The 20051-nt window shown below is 55.7% G+C and overlaps 2 protein-coding genes across 3 annotated transcripts in view; one reads left to right on the top strand and one right to left on the bottom strand.

Annotated features, from left to right (window-relative positions):
- Positions 1–13915, top strand: part of MAP3K3 (mitogen-activated protein kinase kinase kinase 3) — a 62246-nt gene extending 48331 nt beyond the window's left edge. For both annotated transcript variants that reach the window (XM_055575568.1, XM_055575567.1), the window contains 10 exons: positions 526–659; positions 4341–4414; positions 6275–6342; positions 6532–6624; positions 7211–7402; positions 7930–8078; positions 8698–8829; positions 9309–9438; positions 9803–9980; positions 11168–13915. In XM_055575568.1, the coding sequence (XP_055431543.1) occupies positions 526–659; positions 4341–4414; positions 6275–6342; positions 6532–6624; positions 7211–7402; positions 7930–8078; positions 8698–8829; positions 9309–9438; positions 9803–9980; positions 11168–11396 (1379 nt within the window). In that variant the 3' untranslated portion in view covers positions 11397–13915. The remainder of the gene's footprint in view (positions 1–525; positions 660–4340; positions 4415–6274; positions 6343–6531; positions 6625–7210; positions 7403–7929; positions 8079–8697; positions 8830–9308; positions 9439–9802; positions 9981–11167) is intronic.
- Positions 13916–15337: 1422 nt separating this feature from the next.
- Positions 15338–17732, bottom strand: LIMD2 (LIM domain containing 2). Its single transcript, XM_055575569.1, has 5 exons — positions 17609–17732; positions 16754–16848; positions 16530–16574; positions 16310–16449; positions 15338–16235 (listed from the first exon to the last, which is right to left on the bottom strand). The coding sequence occupies exons 2-5, from the start codon at positions 16793–16795 to the stop codon at positions 16076–16078; spliced, it is 387 nt and encodes a 128-aa protein (XP_055431544.1). The 5' UTR covers positions 16796–16848; positions 17609–17732; the 3' UTR covers positions 15338–16075.
- Between the last annotated feature and the right edge of the window lie 2319 nt (positions 17733–20051).

Raw genomic sequence — 20051 nt, 5'->3', positions numbered from 1 at the left:
GGCTACCGAGAGTCTCAGGTGCTTCCCACCTGAGATACCTAATCCAAGTGGTTCTTGGAGAGAGTAAGTTGATACCTCCAACAAGAGATTGGAATACCAACTCCTCTTGGTGGCGAATTCATTAAAATATCTTCCCTACAAACTGAATGATCCATATATTCTGAATGACTGACTTTGTGTAGAAGGAAGGGATCACTTCTTTGAAGGACGTTGAAAATAGTGGTTTTAAGCTCCTCAAAGACTCTTTCAAAGAGCAAGCCTGCCACCATTCTTTGACTTTTCTCTTAAGGAGTTTTCTTCCTTCTTGGGGTCCTTGAATTAGGGGGAGAAGCTGCCTGGTTCAGGAAGTTTCCCTCAACCCCAGGACTTTGCTAGGAGGAGGCCCGCCTTCTCTTCCTGGATGTTCAGAGAGACAAACGGGCTCTCCACCACCAAGCAGACGCTGGGTCCAAGCTGGCTCCGTGTCTGCTCCTCTCAGGCTCAGGCCTGGGCTCTCCCGTCAAGGGTCTTGTTTCTGTGCTCTAGGCTCCCAGAACCCCGGCCGAAGCTCACCTCCCCCTGGCTACGTGCCCGAGCGGCAGCAGCGCATCGCCCGGCAGGGCTCCTACACCAGCATCAACAGCGAGGGGGAGTTCATACCGGAGACCAGCGAGCAGTGCGTGAGTACAGTCTGGGTTATATAGAGAGGGTGTGTGTCGTGGGAGGTGTCAGGCCAAGGTGATAATGGGGGTCCTCAGTGGGCATGGTGTGCAAGTGAGGGACTTGAGTCCCATCCAGTAGCTCTTTTGTAAACCAGGCCTGCCCAGGTATGGATGTTTCCTTTCTAAGGGCCAAATATCAATTCCTACCAAAGACAGGGTTTCCCTGATAGCTCAGTCGGTAAAGAATCCACCTGCAATGCAGGAGACCCCAGTTCAATTCCCAGATCAGGAAGATCCACTGAAGAAGGAATAGGCTACCCACTCCAGTATTCTTGGGCTTCCCTTGTGGCTCAACTGGTAAAGAACTCACTTGAAATGTGGGAGACCTGGGTTCGATCCTTGGGTTGAGAAGATCCCCTGGAGAAGGGAACGGCTACCCACTCCAGTATTGTGGTCTGGAGAATTCCATGGACTGTATAGTCCACGGGGGTCACAAAGAGTCGGACACGACTGCGTGACTTTCACCAAAGCCAGGATCTGAGCACCTAGCCTCCTTGGTGCCAGACGTGCGTCTGACCGCTCTTTGGTCTTCTGTGGCCCTCTCGCTGGTCTCGCACAAACTGCAGAACGCCGCTCTGCTGTTTGTGTGCTTCCTTACAATCCCCCTGTCCTTTCAGCAGAGTTTTAACATGACCAGTTAAAAAAATCTAAACACACAGATTTTTTTTTCTTTTCCATCAACCAGCTTTTAGTTTTGCTATTGCTTTATGAAAGGTAGGGAGTATACCAGTCCAAAGTAGGACTGGCTACTTTGGGTGAACTTTTATGATAGTAGACAACTAAATTAGTTATCTGTTGCTATATAAAACAACCACAGGCTTAGCAGTACAAGCAGCAGACATGTATTATTTTACAGTTTCCTGGGGTCTAAGATACAGGCACAATTTGATTGGGTTCTCTGCTCAGGGTCGCACAAGGCTGCAGTCAAGTGTCAGCCAGGCTGTATTTCTTCCTGAAGCTGGGGGTTCCCTTTTAGGTCCACATGGTTGTTGGTCAGTGTCTTGTGGTTGTAGCCTTGTGGCCCCTATTTTCTTGCTGGCTGTCAGCCAAGGGCCCCTCTGAGCTCTTGGAAGCCACCTGTAGTTCCCCGCGGCGTGGCCCTCTCACTTCCAGGCTACCAGGAGAGTCTCTTGCTCCAGTCTGCAAAGACGGAGTCTCATGTAGTATAACACAATTATGGTAATGAATATCCCATCCACTTTGCCATAATCTATCGACTAGAAGTGAATTACAAGTCCTACCTGTACTCAGATGAAGAGGTTCTGAAAGATTGTGACTCACTGAGGGGAGGGGTGTCGGGGGAGGTGGGGGTCATCTTAGGGTGTGTTCACCACAATAGCTTACCCATTTTGATGGTTAGCTTTTTAAATTTGTGGCTCACTTGATGAAAATGTCACTTTGGCTTAGTGAACTCAGCAAGAATGAGATCTCTGGCTTCATTCTGAAGTTTTTTCAGTGAGCTTGCTTTGATTGCAAAGAAAAACATACGTCTTCTAAACTTTTGGAATTTGATCTTGAAAGGGGAAATTTCTTAAAGGTAAAAGCATCCAGCAGAAGGCCAGCACCAACACATGGGGGATTTTACCAAAAAAACGGATTCTTACAACTTTTCCTAAAACTGATTCTTATGACTTTTCCAGCATTGTTTCAATTGTACAGGCTATGAGAAGCATTTTTATACTGCTTCTGCTCTCCTCTGTAGTCCTGCCTTCCAGATAAATTTATGTTTAGAACAGTGACCTAGAGTACTTTTATCTGCAGAGTCCCCTCTTGGTTATCTTACTGACCATCCTTTCCTTTTTCTCTAACCAGAGTGCTTCCGGACATCAGCTGTACGAGGGGTAACTTGGGTGTAAAACCTCAGAGGTTGTTAATGAGTTTGATTGCCTTTGCTTTCTGTCTTTCCCCATGGTCCTATATCCTGGTCCTTTTACTTCTTTACATTACTTTCATGGCCCTGGAAGGCATGGGAGTATTAGACTTGTAGTGAAGAGAGGCCTTTAGGGAGAGGCCGTGGAAAGTGGCAGCAGGGGAATGACTAGGTCCTTCTTCAGTGCCTGCGTCTTTAGCAGAAGAGAATTGCTGCTGGTAATGGGCCATTCAAGATAAATCTACTCAACAGAGACCAAAACAGCATGGTATGTAGTGAAAGAATATCCGACTGGGACTTTCTTGAAAAGTGAAACTAAAATAATTTGTTTGTTTTATTTTTTCTTTAATCAGATTTGAGCAATGGCTGCATCTATTTGCTAATTTTCAGAATGAACAAAGCATGGTTCAGGCTAGTTTTTTTTTTTTTTTGGCTTGGTGTTTCTAACAAAATTTTTCTAATGCAGCATAACTTCCTTCCCTTTGACTTCTGCAGCACTGTCATGAAGAGGGTGTTTATTTTTGGCTGAGCGGCATATGGGATAATAGTTCCCCTGGGGATCGAACCCATGCCCCCTGCAATGAAAGCACGGAGTCTTAACCATGGGACCACCAGGGCAAGTCCCGAAAAGAGGGTCCTTTTTTTTTTTTTTTAAACAGAAGCCTTCATGGGCTTCAGTGTGTTTCCAGTAGCCTCTCTTGAGCCTTTGGTGTTCCTCCTCCATCACACCTGTCACGTTGTTATTCTCGCTCATTCTCTCTTCTGTTACCTGATCTAACTTTGCCAAATATGTACTTTCTGGATTGGGAGCAATTCTTTCCCATGTTGGTTTTATCCACTTGGGGAAATCCTATCTCCTTAGCAAGATTTTGGGGATTTTAAATTGCAATTAATTTGCCTTGATTGGCAGTTTAAAAAAAAATCACGTATGACAATATACGGGTGAAATTATGGGTGAGATGGTCTCCAGCATTAAATGGGAAGAGATCATTTGACTTGGAAACCAGTTTTATGAAAGTTGTTCATGGATTCTCATAGTTCTGATACTTTGCTTCTCTATGTAATGCTTGACTTTGGATCTCAGATAATGAATTCTCTGACAGTGAATACACCCCTTCACCGCCCCCCACCCCCAGGCAAAATGAAGGGAGATCAATTGGAGAAAAGGCTAATCTGAAGGCTTTTTGTTACTGCATTTGACCAAGGGCCAGAGAAACATTTCAACTCACAAAGATCCCTGTTGGCCCTGCCCGAGAACCAGGAACCGGGAAACGTGTTCTGTGTCAGTTGTGCACTGACTTGACTTGTTTCATGACTTCAGACAATACTCCTCCCCTTTCCAGACCTGCAGTGGCTCATCTGTGAAACGAGGACACTCCTTGTCTTTATAAATTATAAATTATGGAGTGTAAACAGAAGCATCACCGTCCCACCCACACACACTGGAAGCCTCTGCAGGGTAGTATCGTCTCCAGCACCAGGCTCCAGCATTCACAAGCCAAGAAAATGCCAACCAGAGAAGCAGCGTCTCTGCTTTGCTGTCCTGGCAGAGCGCCTTGGGATGCCAGCCAGGCATTTTTCTCACTCCTGGAAACTTGCCTTTCAGACTGTGGGGGAGAACGGTACCTGCCTAACCATTCTTCCCACTGCCCAGGCAGAGAAAGGGCACTTTCATATTTTTGGGGGGAAAAAAAGGACCTTTTGCTGGTCTTGGCTGGGTACCTGGCTGGGGCTGGGGCTGGGGCTTTACTGTATGCCTTGCCTTGCAGATGCTGGATCCTCTAAGCAGTGCTGAAAACTCCTTGTCGGGAAGCTGCCAGTCCTTGGACAGGTCAGCAGACAGGTATGGGACTGTGGCTGGTTCGGGAGTTAGTGCACAGGCATTTTTGGAACTAATGAGCTAAGGAAATAGAGTTAGCTAGTGTGTGTGTCCCTGAACTAGACACTGGTCTGCAGGCCCATGGCTAGAACCTCATGCTTTTGGGAAAGAAACTTCTCGCTAGCATTCCGAGCCTTCTTCATTTTCCAAACACCAGGAGAATGTTCCGTTTGTATAATTAGATGGATGTAATAGGTCATAATAGCAGTTCACATGGATAAATGCTTGCTCCGTTGTTTCCAGCACTTTTTATGTGTTTTGACTGCCCACATAATACATGGTGCCCTTGTACCCCTGGCCTCATTGCTGAGGTCTGGACTGAGAAGCAGTGGACCTTCAGTGTTTTGGGGACAAAATTGAATTATTACCTGTAGGTTTACTTTCATTTTTTTCTTTCCTCCAAGTGTTTCTGGTGGAATAAGAAACTGGGGTATAAAAACCAGAAAACAGAATAATCCAGACTGCCTAGCTTACCACACTGCCCACTTGGTGTGTAATCTTACGCACCAGCTGTATTCTTATTACACTTTGGGAGGGAACAAGTGCTGTCCTTCACACACCCCATAGTCTGTGGAGCTGGTTCGTCAGTCAGCAGGGGTGTTTAGAGATGGCTTTGGCATTGATCCAGCCAGTCTCTCTCCTTGACCTCATCATGCCCAGGAGCACATTTTGACCATGTCTGGCTGGGCTTAGGGCTGTGGTCAGAGGCCACCGAGCAGTTTGGAGGGTTTTCTTCTCTTTGTGGAACTGATCAGTTGCTCACACGGACAATCACCTTGTGACCCTGGCCATGTCTGTACTGTGTCTCTTCTAACAGATCTGTGCTCTGATGAGTGTGGTCTCCCTCCAGGTGTCATAGAGCACAGTCACAGTTGCTTGTTGGCATCCAATTTGAAGCCTTATTTTAGGCTTTCCAAGCAGAAGAGCAAGAAGGCACTGGTAAAAGTGCCAGAGTTTGTTGCTGCAAACTGAGGGCCCTTCCGGGACAGGGACTGACTGTGGCTTTGAACTCTCTTCTGAGTTTTGTGGCCACGCTGGTCGGGGAGGGGAGGTGTGGGACAGGACTACAGAAAGCCTGGCAGTTGGGAAGTAGAGAACAGTCCCTGCACCACTGCCTTGAGAGTTTCTGAGTTTTGATCTCCAAAGGCACTCACACATGAGGGAAAAGGGCCATTCAGGTGGATGCTGGTAAAGATGACTCTCTTGATTCTTGAGTTTTTCCTGTGGCCCTCCAATGGTTTGTTTTCATCTCCTTGGGAGTCAGACTCAGTGACCTGGACTTACTTCCTTGGGGCCCAGCATAACCGAAGGTCAGAGCTTTCATCTTCCCTTCATGGGACCTGGAGCCATATAGACCCATCTCCACCAAATATTAGTCGAATAGCTTTGGACAAGTCCATTAACCTCTCTGTTCCTCAGTTTTCCATATCTCTAAGAGGGGATAGTGATGATTAGTCTGAAAGGAAGATCCTGGGTGTTATTACTGTTTTTATGACTGCCCAAAGCAAGGGATCGTTTGCATTCGTCCTGTTACCAGAGTGGGAGGAAAGGGTAAGAGACAGCACTCTGCCCCCCAGTGGAGATAGGGAGCACTGGAGGGCCTCATTAGGCAGGATCATGTCAGATGTGGGCCTCACACTAGTGAAGAGCAAGTAGGAAGCATAGGAAAGGTCTGCTTCTCTTGAACTCTGCTTCCTACCATATAATGACATGTGTGGAAAGGAGTCACAAAAAGCAGTGTGTCTGGGTATCCTGCCCTCTGACCTGGTGAGCTACTTTGGAGGGACCCTGAAGTCTGCTGTGTGATTCATTTTGTTTTTCTAGCCCATCCTTCCGGAAATCACGAATGTCGCGAGCCCAGAGCTTCCCAGACAACAGACAGGAATTCTCGGGTGAGTTCTGCAGAGGGTGGGTGAGCACTGCAAGGTGTCTGCCCCGGACGGCTCAGGGGGGAAGAGAAGCCAGGGCTGTATTTACTCGTCCTGGGGCCAGCTGCTCTGAGGTCTCAGGTGACCTGGAGGCTCCCCTGAGGCACTCACCAGGGCCTGTCGAGCAGCCAGTGACCCCTCTCTCTTCCTCAGATCGGGAAACTCCGCTCTATGACAAAGGGGTCAAAGGTGGCACCTATCCCCGGCGCTACCACGTGTCGGTGCACCACAAGGACTACAACGATGGTGAGTGCGCCTCCACGCTGCCCCCTGCTGGCCACCGCAGGAACAGCCGCCGGAAGGGGGTGGCCCAGGCACTCCAGGCCCCAGGTTTCCTGCATTCCTGAGGAACTGCATCCAGGCTTGAGGCAGTAGACTCAGTGTTTTTTAAAAAGAGGAGGATGGTATTGTAGATGGATACTGCCTCCAGGAAATCAGTCCTTTGTCTGAGGGCACGGAGTGCTCCAGGCGCCAACTCTCTACTGCCCTCTTCTGCCTCAGGCAGCAAACGGAGTGGAGCTTCCACAGAGGTGTAGGATTATGATGCCAAGGAAAACAGAGAGCAGCCATGGATTGGCCCCACGGGTGTTGTGGGGCATGAGGGCCAGCCCTGCGCTTTCCCTTTGGCTGGGTTTCCCTAAACCCCTTGGCTGCTTGCTGATTCCTGCTTTTGTCCTGATCCTCAGGATGCTTGAGACATCAGCCATTCTGGCCAGAGTCAGGTGGGAGGGAAGAGAGGATGGACTGGAGCTGGTGTTATGACCTGGTTGGCACATTTGGCCTTGTGGTCAGGGTTCTGACCTGCTCTGCTCTGGCCCCGGCACCCCTTCAGGCAGAAGAACGTTTCCCCGAATACGGCGTCATCAAGGCAACCTGTTCACCCTGGTGCCCTCGAGCCGCTCCCTGAGTACAAATGGCGAGAACCTGGGCCTGGCGGTGCAGTACTTGGACCCCCGCACGCGCCTGCGGAGCGCCGACAGCGAAAACGCCCTCTCTGTGCAGGAGAGGAGTGTGCCCACCAAGTGTGAGCAGTGTGCCCTGGCTGGGGAGGGCCTGCCTGAGGGATGCTCAGGGTGGGGGGCCAGCGAGTCCAATGGGCTGTTGGGCTCGGTGGGTGGCTGCCCTGGCCCATCTGTACCCAGGGGAAGAGCCTGAGGGGGGCAGCAGATCCCCTGGACCTTAGTCCTCACTCCACTGTTGTGATGAGCTGCTCCTCTCTGGCCTTTAGTTTTCTCCATGTTTAAATTGAAGAGTGATCTCCTTAATCCCTGACATAATGAGCTATCTGGGGGCCTTGGAAGTATAAAGGTGTTTAATCAGTTCAGATAAGCATTTAATCATGATTTTAGCCAGTCCTGTGCTTCTCAGGGCGTGGGCCTAGAGTTCTGATTGGTCAGGGCCCTGAGTTCTGTGTTCCAGGTGAGGGTGGAGATGCTGTGCTGAGGTGTGATGATGCTGGGTGAAGGGCAGCTCGGGCCTTCGGACAATGAGGCAGGATGTCGGGAAACAAGTGCATGAGCTCTAATACTCTTTCCTCCTGTTCTCCTGTAGCTCCCAGTGCCCCCATTAATTGGCGCCGGGGGAAGCTCCTAGGCCAGGGTGCCTTTGGCAGGGTCTATTTGTGCTATGACGTGGACACAGGACGAGAACTTGCTTCCAAGCAGGTGCAGTTTGACCCAGACAGTCCTGAGACAAGCAAGGTACTGCCTTCCCTACGGTCTGACTTCCATTCAAATTCCTCCTTCTCAACAAAATGCCTGTCTTGTTGCACAGGCTAATTGCTTGAGATGCAATAGGTTGTTTCTCCCATCATTCTTCCTTCCAAGCTCCTTTACCATCTACCCCAGTCCTAGGGAGAGATTAGTTGGTGTCAAAGTACCTAACCGCCCAGACTGGTTTGGATGGCAGTGGCACAACAAGCAGCTCCTGCCCCCCCACCCCCCACTTCGGCAGACAGGTGCTGCTCTCTCCCAGCCCCCAGCCAGGAAGGAGCCTGCCTTTGGAGCTTAGCTTGGGCTGTGGCCTTCACTCCAGTTTGAGTGGACAAATGCAGCAGTTACCTGAACTCCTTAACTGCACCCACAAACCCATCTCCCACCCCACTGTCTGCTGTCTTCCAGCATGGGAATGCCCAGTCCCATGGCTTAGCCAGCATTGTGGGCAAGGGCCAGACAGTCGAGAACATTCCCCCTTTTCTCCAGCTGAAGTTCCCACAGCAGATGGGCTCCTCTGAGGCCACTGACTAGGGCAAGCGGAACTGACGCCAGGCAGGTAGAACTGAGGCCTGCAAGCCTCGGTGACCACTGGGCCCCTTCCCAGGAGGTGAGTGCTCTGGAGTGCGAGATCCAGTTGCTGAAGAACTTGCAGCATGAGCGCATAGTGCAGTACTATGGCTGCCTGCGGGACCGTGCCGAGAAGACTCTGACCATCTTCATGGAGTACATGCCAGGGGTATGTGCCCCGTGATGCAGGCGGACAGCAAGAGAGGGACTGTCATGGCACTGGGGCTGTGGAGGAGGGATCACTTTGACATGAGTGGTTACCTGAGACTCCAGAGGCTCCAGGGGAAAGGCGAGGCAGGGGCAGGGCGTGGAGTCAGCATGCCCTGCATCTAGCTGCAGTGATGGTGTGGGGTGAGAAGTGTCCCAGGCTCCCCTGACCCGAGGCTCACAGGGCAGCTGCACTGTCCAGTAGGTCCTGCCTTTATGTGGAGCACACAGACCTCCCTTCTGGGTTTGGGTCACCCTGGCCTGAGGGAAGGGCTGTCTCATACTTTTCTCCAAGCTGCCTGACAGCCCTTAGCTAAGTGCCTCGCCTGTCACAAATGGGGACTGGACCTCACTCCCTTGGTGAACACTGGGGGCTGGAAGTAGCCTTGCCCCCTTCCATCCTCCTTCCTGCAGTGACCCCTCTGACTCCTGTGGCTTTAGGGTTCAGTGAAAGACCAGCTGAAGGCCTACGGCGCTCTGACAGAGAGCGTGACCCGGAAGTACACCCGGCAGATACTGGAAGGCATGTCCTACCTGCACAGCAACATGATTGTTCACCGGGACATCAAGGGTGAGCGGGGCAGGCTGTGGGCTCTCCATGACCTGGGAACTTGGGGGCTCTCTACCTGGTTGTTGTGAACTTTCTGAAAAGTGAAACCCTCATGACTTCCTTGGGGGACTGGTGTGAAGATCAGGTAAGTGATTTGGGGAAACACAGTGAAGGGCTCTGCGGATGTTGGCTGTGGTGACGACTGCTCGCTGCTGTAGGGCAGGTGCCTCCCACCACTAGCCTGTTTGCTCTGTGCGGTTTCGCTCCAGCTCACAAGGCCCCCATCCTACCCAGGAGCCCTTTGGACTGGGAGGGAGGGACAGAAGGAGGATGGTGGCAAGTGCCAGGGGTCTAGGGCTGTAGCCTCTGCCCTTTCATGCCTTAGGAGCCAACATCCTGCGAGACTCTGCTGGGAATGTGAAGCTGGGGGACTTTGGGGCCAGCAAGCGCCTGCAAACCATCTGCATGTCCGGCACGGGCATGCGCTCAGTCACTGGCACTCCCTACTGGATGAGCCCAGAGGTGATCAGCGGTGAGGGCTACGGAAGGAAGGCAGACGTGTGGTGAGTGTGCTGGGGACGTGCTGGGACCCTCATCTCCTGGTCTGGGCTGTAGTGGTTCCAGCTTAGAAATGGGGCTGAGGGCTCTGCAGTGTGGCAAGAGTGAGGATTGGCCTCTGGCCAGTGAGGCCAGGTTGCAGGCTCCATGTGGGCAGGGGTGGTAGTGCCTGCAGCAGTACACACAGCAGATGTGTTGTGTTTTCACTCTGAACAGCAACCGTTTGTTATTGCTGAGAACTAAGGCCATGGTAAACATCCCTGGGGTGTTTGCTAAATCCTTGAAAGAGCTCGGATCCCATCTGAAGGCCTGGATGGGTCTCTAAGCAGCAGTAGTAGGCTTCGGCTCCCTCTCCTAGTGCTCAGATGGCTTGCAGCTGCTCTAATTTTGTGTCCATCTTCTGAAAGGTCCTGAAAGTTATGAGAGCATCCCTTCCTCTTAGAATGTTACTGTGGGGAGTGGAATAGTGGTCCCTGAAGATGTCCATGTCCTAATCCCAAAGGGATGAGAGAGTGTTACCTATGTGACAGTAGGGCCTTTGCAGAGTGATTTTTAAGAATTTTGAGGTGGGGAGATGATCCTGGATTATCCAGATGGGCCCAGTATACTCATAAAGGTCCTTATAAAAGAGAGGCAAGAGTGAGTAGTAAGAGGTGTGACAAAGGAAACAAGTTGGTGTGAGACAAGAAAGGAGCCCTGAGCCGAGAACACAGGCGGCCTCTAGGAATGGGAAGAGGCCAGGAGATGGGCTTTCCTCTCGGAGCCTCCACAAGGAACTGTCCTGACTGGCCCACTGACTTCAGCCAGTGAGACTGCCCTTAGATATCTGACCTCCATAGCAGTAACACACTTAGGCTGCTTTTTTATGCTACTGTGTTCGTGGTCACTGTTAGAGCAGCAGTAGGAAACCAGTACCGTTATTTCAGAGCGCTTTCTGCACGTGCTCAGTGGTTCCCCCCGATATCAGGAAGCAGCCAGGTGGGTGCAGGTTGATGAAGCCCACGTGGACGAAGTTGACAGGGCTGTGAAACCTCTTCTGGCCGTGGGGGCCCTCTTCAGGGGTGTTAGCCCCCAGCCTGGCCCATCCTGCCTCAGTGTGTTTCGAGAAAGGCACCTCCTTTCACAGCAGTGTGCAGGGCGGCTGGGAGCTTGGGGCTGGCTGCGGGGTGACACAGGGGTTCTCTCTCTCCAGGAGCCTGGGCTGCACGGTGGTGGAGATGCTGACAGAGAAACCACCTTGGGCAGAGTATGAAGCCATGGCTGCCATTTTCAAAATCGCCACCCAACCCACCAACCCTCAGCTGCCCTCCCACATCTCTGAGCATGGCCGGGACTTCCTGAGGCGCATTTTTGTGGAGGCCCGCCAGAGACCTTCGGCCGAGGAGCTGCTCACACACCACTTTGCACAGCTCGTGTACTGAGCTCTCAAGGCCACACTGCTGCCGGCCGCCCCTTCTGCATGGGCGAGGGGCTGCTGGGGGGCTCAGCCAAGTTGCTGCTTCTCCCGGGCAGGGCCATGGACCACAGAGCTGAGTCCAGCCAGCGTTGTCTGTGCCCTTTTGCTGCTGGGGCCCGGGGCCAGGGAGAGCGGCTGCAGCCTCACAGACTGGGAGCCCCCAGCCTGCCAGACCCGAGGCGCCAGCGTCCTCAGCTCAGCCTGGAGGGGAAGGAGCTGGAACAGTGTGCGAGGCACCCAGGGCCCCACCCTCGGGGCTGTGTCTTGACATGGCCATCAGCACCAGACCCCAGAGAGTCTGGGGCACAGGATGGACACAAGGGTCTGAATAGTGTTATTTTCATTCAGAGTGTTACTTTGTTTCTCCTCCCCATGTCTGGAGACCACCAGGGCATCTCTGGGCTGGATGAGCCCACCCAAGCCTGAGGTAAAGCCCAGCACCCCACAGCCAATGGAGAGCAGAGGCCGGGGCGGCCCTCTCCCTGGAGCCCCAGGCCAGCTTTGCCAGCCCCTGTCCTTTACCAAAGATGAATGAAGCAACTGTTATGCTGCCTTATTCAGGGAAGGAGGAGCCTGTCCTGCCTGCCCCCATGACCCTGCCCCGCCACACACACCCTCAAGCAGGGGCCTGAGATGCGGAACTACCCCCACTGAGGGGAGACCCAGTTTTGTCAATGCAATTGTCTGTGTTTTACAAGTTGGAGTCACTCTTATGCTGTACCCAGTTTCTAAACTGGAGACTTCTTGTGCCCTCTGGGCTCAGTACCCCTGCTGTGGGCTGGGGCCTTGGGCCAGATTGGAAAGAGCTGAGGGTCATGGCCCCAGGCCTTGTGCTCCTGGCTGGCACCTGTTCCCCCACTGGAGCAGAGAAGACCGACAATACGGTGAGGGCATCTGAGCCGGCTGGCTACCCTGAGCGGAGCGTTCCGCAGAGCCGGGGAGTTGTATCAGGCTGTCTGCGGGCTGTGACCTGCTAGGCCAGAGCTCAGCCTGGTAGAAGGGAGAGCCTGTGTGATGCCACCACCCGTGTCCGGAACCTCCAGCTCTGCTCCTCCGTGGCCAGCCTCGCCCATCCCCATGGGGTCTCAGCCCCTTTCCCTTCTCGCTCCCCTGGGGGAGGAATGGCAGCAGGGGTCAGGGAGCCAGTATCTTCAAGCAGCTTAGAGTCGGCCTTACTTACCTCAGCCTGGGCGCTGGTCCTTTCTTCCGGCCCCTCCCCTCCAAAATGTGCCTATTGCTAGAGCTCCTCCCTCTCAACACCCAGTTTCCTTGGGAGTTGTTGTTAAAAGAGAAAAAAAAAAGCCAGTGCCCAGGGATGGGTGTCTCCAAGGAGCTGGGGATTCGCGCCAGGCAGCTCATTGCCAGCCATGCCCACTCCCCCACGGGCACCAGAACAAGCCAAAGCCTTCGTTGTATGTTGACGATGCACTTTTATGAATGTAGTTTCTATCGCTGTTTTTAGCCTTTTCACATCATGTAATGTGAGGCTTTGTACTTGTTAATTTATATCTCAGATCATATTTGATGGTTTTTATATATATCAATTCTAGACTGTTACAGGTGGACGCCTCAAGAGAGAAGAGCAAACGAAAGCAGCTGGTTTTGCAGGAATGTGTGTTGCACGGTGCCAGTTGGGCCTGGTCCCTTGTTTCCATCCTTGCCCCCCAGGGGCCTCTGTCAGGCACCCCAGCCGGGCCCTCTGAAGACAGTGAGCGGATGCTCCTGCCTCCACCTCGGCTCTTGCCCAGGGAGGGGACCGGCCCCTTGTCTCGACCAAAGCTGCCGATTGGCAGCTCGGCCTCTCCACAACCCTGTCCTGATGGCTGTAGCATTCTTTTTGGGCCCACACCCTGATCCCCAGTCCCCGACCCCAACAGGAAAGTGGTGCCGGTGCCAGATGAGACGACTCTGTGTCCCAGGTTCAGGCTCTCACAGAGCCCCACCCCCGGGGTCTTACCTCACAGGGAATGTGTTTTTAAAAATGAATTTGCCAACAAGCCAACAAATCCTACACTCCAAAAAAACAAGACCCTGAATTTTTTTTTTTTTTTTTTGTGCCAAAAACTGTGGACATGCTGGCTCAGCATCCTCAGGACCAAGCTGTTGCTTAATTTTAATTTATTGTTTTTTTTTTTTTATTAAATAATCCAGATGAAAAGTTGTGGGGCCTAGGATGGCCTGGCCCAAAGGATTTGAAGGGCCATCTCCTAGCAGCCCCAGGCTGGCTGTGGGAAGGGCCATGCCACCATTTGCTCATCATTCCGTGGGGTATGTCGGCCTTGGCCAACCCAACATGGAGAGGCCAGGGCTGGGGACAGTCCACTCTCCACTGCCCTCCTGCCCACCCCAGCTCTGTGTGTCTGAATTGTGGATCGTGCAGAAGAACCTGCAGCCATAGTTATTTGACTATATCTTGACCGAGGGCTTGCAGTGCAAAGCCAGGCCAGTGTCGTGCATTACTTACAATAAAAGGGATCATTTATACTCAAGGGGTCCTGTGGCAGTGCTTTTGGTTGCGGGGTGGAGGCAATAAGTGTTTACCTGGGAGAAACCAGGTTATGCTGCCTGTCAACAAGCTTGCATCCCTCAGCAGAGACCTTGAAATGACTCCCAGAGGGGTCCTGGGTTGGTGGGAGTTGGCTGGTAACCACTGCTAGCTCAGAGGTGGCACCCTCTCTTCCTCCCTAAATCCTCAGAGATCTACTGAGGATGGTCCTACCACAGCTGACTTCCTGAGGTGACACTGTCAGCTCACCCCACTTGAGCGTCACCGTGGCTCAGTTCCTAGGACTTCTGTGGCACTCACTAGTCCTCCCAGCCCCAGGAAGTCCTTGCTGACTGGAGTCACATCCTTGGGGGGCAGGTACCACCATGAGCCACCTCTGGTAGCTCTTGGGTGATCTGATACTGTTGCTTAGCTCTGAGCAGAGGAAGAGAAGACCATCCTCGTCCCCAGCTGAGGCCTCTGGTGCAGCAGTTAGAGCTGCCCTGAGTGAGGCTCTCCGCATTCCCCTCGTGCTCTGAGGACCCAGGTTCAGAGTGCCGACTCGGCGTCCTGTTAGCTCTGTCACTTCCAAGAGCAACACAGCACAGTGGCCTGTCTACCACCGGAGCTCAAGGCCCTGCTTCCTGCCCTGTTCTGTGGGCACGAGGTCATTTAGGAACTTAAGGACTTGCATAGGGTTAGGGTCGGGTAATCCCCTAGGAGTCTGCCCTCTTGTTCTGCCAATTTACACAGTCCAGTCAGCTGGGGGAAACCAGGACAGCTGGGTCTGGGGCAGGACAGTCCGGACTTCCTGTCTGTATTCTCCTGAGGGGTGGGGTCTTAGGTGCTCCTTGTTTGTGTCACTGTAAACTGTTGTCCCTGAGAGAAGAAGAGCTGTTTCTCCTTCGACTACTTGGGATGGTGACTGAGTGCCCCAGTGCCTGGAGCTGGAAAAGCAGAAGGAAGAGGGACCCTGAAGGGGCATTCTGACTCCTTGCTGAGGAAAGGGCATATAGACTAAGCTCTTGGACACAACTTGTTGGATCCACTGGTTCACACCATCCCTTCCTGATTGCCAGGACAAAGAGGATCTAGGTAAGGACTCAGCAAAAGTGCAGTGAGGCTCAGCACCGTCACCTGCTGATGGCCCGGCCTTGGGCAACACAGGTTGAGAGACCCAGTGGGGTTCAGTCCTCAAACTGAGTTCGGCAGCATGGAGAGACCTGGTTGGGAAGAACACCCCCTTTTCTCAGGCTGCCTGATAAGATCCCTGACACCCATTACCCTGACCACCAGCCGCCGCCACCAATCAGGGCCAGGAGTGCGTTGGCCTGATACTGTTCCCCTTCACCTCTGTGTGGTGAGTCCTTCCTGCCACAAACTGCCCCCCCCATCGGCCATACAATACAGAGTCAGAATATGTCGAAACACGTTTAAAATAGGATTGATTACAACAGTCAAAACCGGCAGAAGTGGGAGGAGGGGGAATGTGGCCCCGCCAGCCCCCCACCAGTCCCTGTGGCTCTCAGCCTGGCGGGTGCTTTCCCTTCCACTGCCTACGCACTGTGGGGTGGTCCTGGCCCTGACAGGCATGCCGTGCCTCACCTCTGCAGGTGGAGGGGACCCAGAGCTGTTCCAGTTCCCCTTCCTTCCCCCACTGGGTCCTGGGGGACATTTGGAGAGGCCCAGAAGGGGGCACCCTGGCTCACCTTCCTCCAGTCTCCATGGCTCAGGACCAGGCTAAGGGCAGAGGTAGATGGGGAGACGTGGGGCCACACAGGTCCCTGGGTGGCAGTGAGGGAGCTTGGGACCCTGAGGGGGCATGCTGACTCCTTGCTGGAGAAAAGGCACCTAGATAGGGAAGCTGAGTTTGAGGGCCTCCCAGGGGGGCCCTGGGGTGAGGTGGGGTAGGCTGAAAGAAACAGGAAGTAGGGTGGTGAGCAAACCCCAATCCTGGTTCCCGAACCCCCACCAGCTGAGGAAGAAGGAAGGCATCCTGGAGCAGAGCCCTGCCCCTGCAACCCTCTGCCTGAGCAAAATGGCCTCATCCCCTCTCCACCCTCACCCGGGGCCCGGCCGTCCAGTCTCTCTCCCACCGTTCCGGATGCCTGCTCCAGGCCCTCTGTGGGGGGAGGAGGGAGTGGACAGCCAGAGGGGCCTCAGGCTGTCTTGGTGCCGGGGTCCACCTCCTTGTGGGCCCAGAGCTCCTTGTGCTGCTTCCGGCCGAAGCCTTCGTCGTAGTTGCCTTTGCTCTTAAACAGCTGCTGAAAGTGGGGCTTGCAGTAGAATTCCCCATGCAGTGCCGCGTAGCTGCCCAGGCTGCAGAAGCAGAACACTGTGGTCAGGTCAGGCCGGGTCAGGAGGGCTGGGGCGGGGTCAGGGCGGGGGCGCACCTGAGCTTGGTGTGACAGTGCTTGCAGCAGAAGCAAGAGCTGTGGAAAATGAGCTTGTCGGCCACCAGTCGCTCCATGGGGTACACGGTCTTCTGGCAGGAGGCGCAGGTCTCCTTCACCTGGGCCCGAAGGCTGAAGGACTGTTCCAGGAGAGACTCCATCAGGGGCCTGACCGGCGCCCATCCCTTCCTCCCTGCACAGCCCAGCCTCGGGGCCCTACCTTGGAGCGCTGAACCGTGCTGCTGGAACCGCCACCTTTGGCTTCCTGAGAGAGAGGGCGGTGGGGCAGGGTCAGCTGAGGAGGGCCCTAGACCATCACCAGCCCAGATCCCAGGGACACTCAAGGGGGAAGGGGAGGGAGACCAGCAAACAGGCAGCTCCTCGTCCCTTCAGGCCAGACACCTGCAGGGATGGAGTGCCCTCCCACCCCGGCTGATCACCTACATGGGAGGGGGTGGCCTGGGCGGCTCCGGCGGCCTGGAACATGGCTCGTTGGAGGCGATGGAGGCCCAGTGTGGAGACGCGGCACCCGCTGGGTTCTGCAAGGGGAAGTCGGTTGGGAGGGCCCTACAAGGCCTTCCCAGCCCCCAGGGTGGGGGTAGGGGTGTTTACAGGCAGGGGGCTGGGGGGCTGTGGTTGGGACTTTCCCTAAGTCATTTCCTGTTGCTCTGGGTCTTGCTACTTCCGCCCCTCACCCACCCCCTGCTTCGCCCGCTCGGCCTCCACGCGGCTCCCCAGGGGGCAGGGGTCCCTGAGTGGAACCATGTGTCCCGGGAGGAGCGGAGTAGTGGGCAGCGGCTGGGGGAGGGGATCCGCGCAGCCGCCCGAACGCTTCACGGACCCGGACGCCGCCTGGTGCGAGTGGAGGTTAGAGGAGGGCGGTCCCAGTGGGGCCGCGGCCAGAAGCGGCTGCCCCGGCCTGACCCCGGCCCGAAGCTGCCCAGTGCGGGGCCTCGGGTACGCTCCGTTCGGCGGACCCAGCCCCTGGACAGCGCCCGCGGCTGGGCCACCCGCCCCGCCCCGCCCCGCCCCGCCCCGCCGAGCTGCCGCCCGCTCCTCCGCTCCGAACCCGCGTGGACCGGACCTCAGACCCAGGACCCCGGCGGTCCCAGCCGAGGGGACCTCGGCCCTGCCCGCGGGATGGACGCCGGCCTCGGGACCCCGGGCGAGAGCGACGGACTGAGACGCTCGGCGTCGGGACCCGGTGGGCGGCGGCCCCTGCGCCCACAGCCCCCACCTGGGCCGCCCGAATCGCGAGCCGGACGCCGGCCCCTCCCCCGGCCCGCCCGCGGGTCTCACCGGGCCCCGGCCTGGGCCGCGGGATGGGGGTCGGTCTTCGGGGGAAGCCTCGGGTGCGAGGAGCGCGCGGGGGCGAGCTGCCGCCGCTACCAGTGGTCCCTAAGCTGCCGCGGCCGCCGCCGCCTTATCGCGGCGCCGCCCCCGCCGGCCCCCGCCCCGCGCCCGCCCATTGGCTCCGCCGCGCCCGGTGCCGCCTCCGGGGCCCCGGCGCCGCCGCCGACCCCCTTTCTGCGCTTTGTCTTCCCCTCGCTCGGCGTCCCCCGCCTTTGTCTGGCCCCCGCGCTGACCCCGCGCTCCGCACCGCCCCTCGGGCTTCGTGCTCGCCCGCCTCGCGAAACCCGCCGCCCGGTCGGCCCGCCCTGGACCGAGGCAGGGACCGGAGCCGGAGGGTCCGCGCCGAAGGCCTCGGGGCAGGGACGAGTATAGGTGGAGAGATGACTCGGGTGACAAATGGCGCTCCCGACGAGGCGTAGGCAAAGGATAACTGGGCGCGCCTGGGCCTTTGACTGCTTCCATTTCCCCGCTCCGTGGGCCCTGCCGGCGTCCCCGCGCGGCTCCCACGCCCCCTCGGGCGCCGAGATGGCAGGGGCGGCCGGGCACGCGATCCCGCCATGCGAGGCTCGGCCCCGCCACAGGCAGGACCCTGGGGGCCCCCGTGGCCACCAGCCCTCAGCCCCTCCTGGCGCCCGGCAGCCTGCGCCTGCAGTGCCCGTTGCAGCGGCCCTCGCGAGGGCCGGGTCCCAAAGCGCCTCTGGGGCCCGACTTTGTAGGCTTAGTCAACCCCCACTCCCGGCTCCAGCAGGCACCGCTGCCTGAGAGAGGTCGAGGGCACCCCCTCTGGGGAAAGATTTCCAGCCTTCAAACAAGCAAACCTGGGTTCATCCAAACCTCATTTGACACAGGAGGCAAGGCCTGAAGATCTGAAGTGACTTGTTCAAGTAACAAAGCCGAGCTACCAGGGTTGGCATCAGAGCCTGGGCCTCTGGACCCCTGTCCCTGTGGCCAAGCCGGTGGGCACCACAAGTCCCGGGTACACAGGAGGCCAGGCGCCTAACTTCTCAGCTCCCCAAGGAGCACAGGGGAGCTTGTCCCCATGGCATCTCTGCAGGGACACCAGGGACTGCTGAGCTGCGCCTGCCATCCGGCTGGAAGCTGTTTCACAAAGCACAGCCCTAAACATAGCTCCTGCCCACATGGTGGCAGGAACAGAAGGAGCAGCTCCAGACGAGACCCACACACTTGTCAGGAACAGAAGGGCTCAGCGCTGCCCGCCTGGCAGGGGAGTGAGGGAGGCTTCGGGCACCCCAGCCCCAGGCTGTTCCCATGGCTGCCTCAGGGCACCCTCCCTGTGGTTCACTTTTCTCCTTAGACCCCTGTCCCTCTTTGGAGGAAGAGTTACGTTCGGGTTGAGCTGCAGCCCTCAGGCCTTCCCGGATGGGGTGTGTGAGAACTGAAACTGTTAAGGGGCCTCTCTTTTCTCGCCGAGCTTCCACACCTGTCTTCAGATTCTCAAGGGGGTTGTGGTGATGTGAGAAAGGTGAAGCCCCCCGGAGGTGTGGGGAGCAGTGTTGGGCTAGCCCCTGGGCACCGCCTGGCCCCTCGGCCCCCCTGCCCTGCCCAGGACCATCCGTGTGCTGAGCTGCAGCGGTTCCCACAGAATCAGCACTCTGGGCGCTGAGGATGAGCTGATGGCAAGGTGAAGCAAGCAGACCAGAGGAAAGAAAACAAGCTGATAATGGTGTAAAGAAAAGGGAACTTGAGGTTTAAAGAAAAAAAAAAAAAAAAAAAAAAAAGAGCTGGGCAGGAGGGGTGGAAATACATGTGAGCTGGCCTGCTCACTCCCTCCATTTCAGGGCTCCCCGCTCCCGCCAGGGTCCTGCCTTCTCCTTAACCCCTGTAACTGGGGAAGGTCTTTTATTTTTCAAAGTGTTGTTATAGTTTCTCAGGAAAGGGAAAGCGAGGGCATGCGATGGGGTGAAGCAGCCACAGGGAAGAGGGAGGGGCACTTCCCTGATCTGACATTTGAAGGCTGGGGCTCGCTGGAGGGGCGCCCACCCCGAGGGACGGGTAGGGAAGGGGCCCGGCCGGGGCGCACGCAGGTCAGGAGGAAGCAGCGTGGAGGAGACCCAGGTCATCCCCTGACCCCTGGCCCAGACTCCTGGCCAGCAGCCAGGACAAAGGGGAGGACCAGGTCTGGGTCTTGGATTACCTGCTCTCTGAGTATTAGTTTCCAAGGTAAGGACACACCACAAGTTCTGTTGCAAAACAACCCCCTTCACCTCCGTTGCTTCCAAAAGGGAGCCTCTTCTGCCTGGCCTCCACTGGCCTGAGGTCCTGAGGAAGGGCCAGCACTCAGACCCTTCCTGCTCCAAAGTGTTTTGATGGCTACAGGCTAAAATGGTCCCAACATCAGATAAAGACAAATCTATCATGGGTTTTAGAG

The sequence above is a fragment of the Bubalus kerabau genome, chromosome 4, assembly GCF_029407905.1.
Source record: "Bubalus kerabau isolate K-KA32 ecotype Philippines breed swamp buffalo chromosome 4, PCC_UOA_SB_1v2, whole genome shotgun sequence".
NCBI lineage: Eukaryota > Metazoa > Chordata > Mammalia > Artiodactyla > Bovidae > Bubalus > Bubalus kerabau.
This window is presented reverse-complemented; position numbering and strand designations above follow the sequence as displayed.

Coding starts and splice junctions, on each gene's coding strand:
- LIMD2 (XM_055575569.1), bottom strand. CDS start 16,795: ATGTTCCAGGCCGCCGGAGCCGCCCAGGCCACCCCCTCCCAT. Junction 16,575..16,753: donor CCCAGGCCACCCCCTCCCAT/GTAGGTGATCAG, acceptor CCTCTCTCTCAG/GAAGCCAAAGGTGGCGGTTC. Junction 16,450..16,529: donor GCACGGTTCAGCGCTCCAAG/GTAGGGCCCCGA, acceptor CTCCTGGAACAG/TCCTTCAGCCTTCGGGCCCA.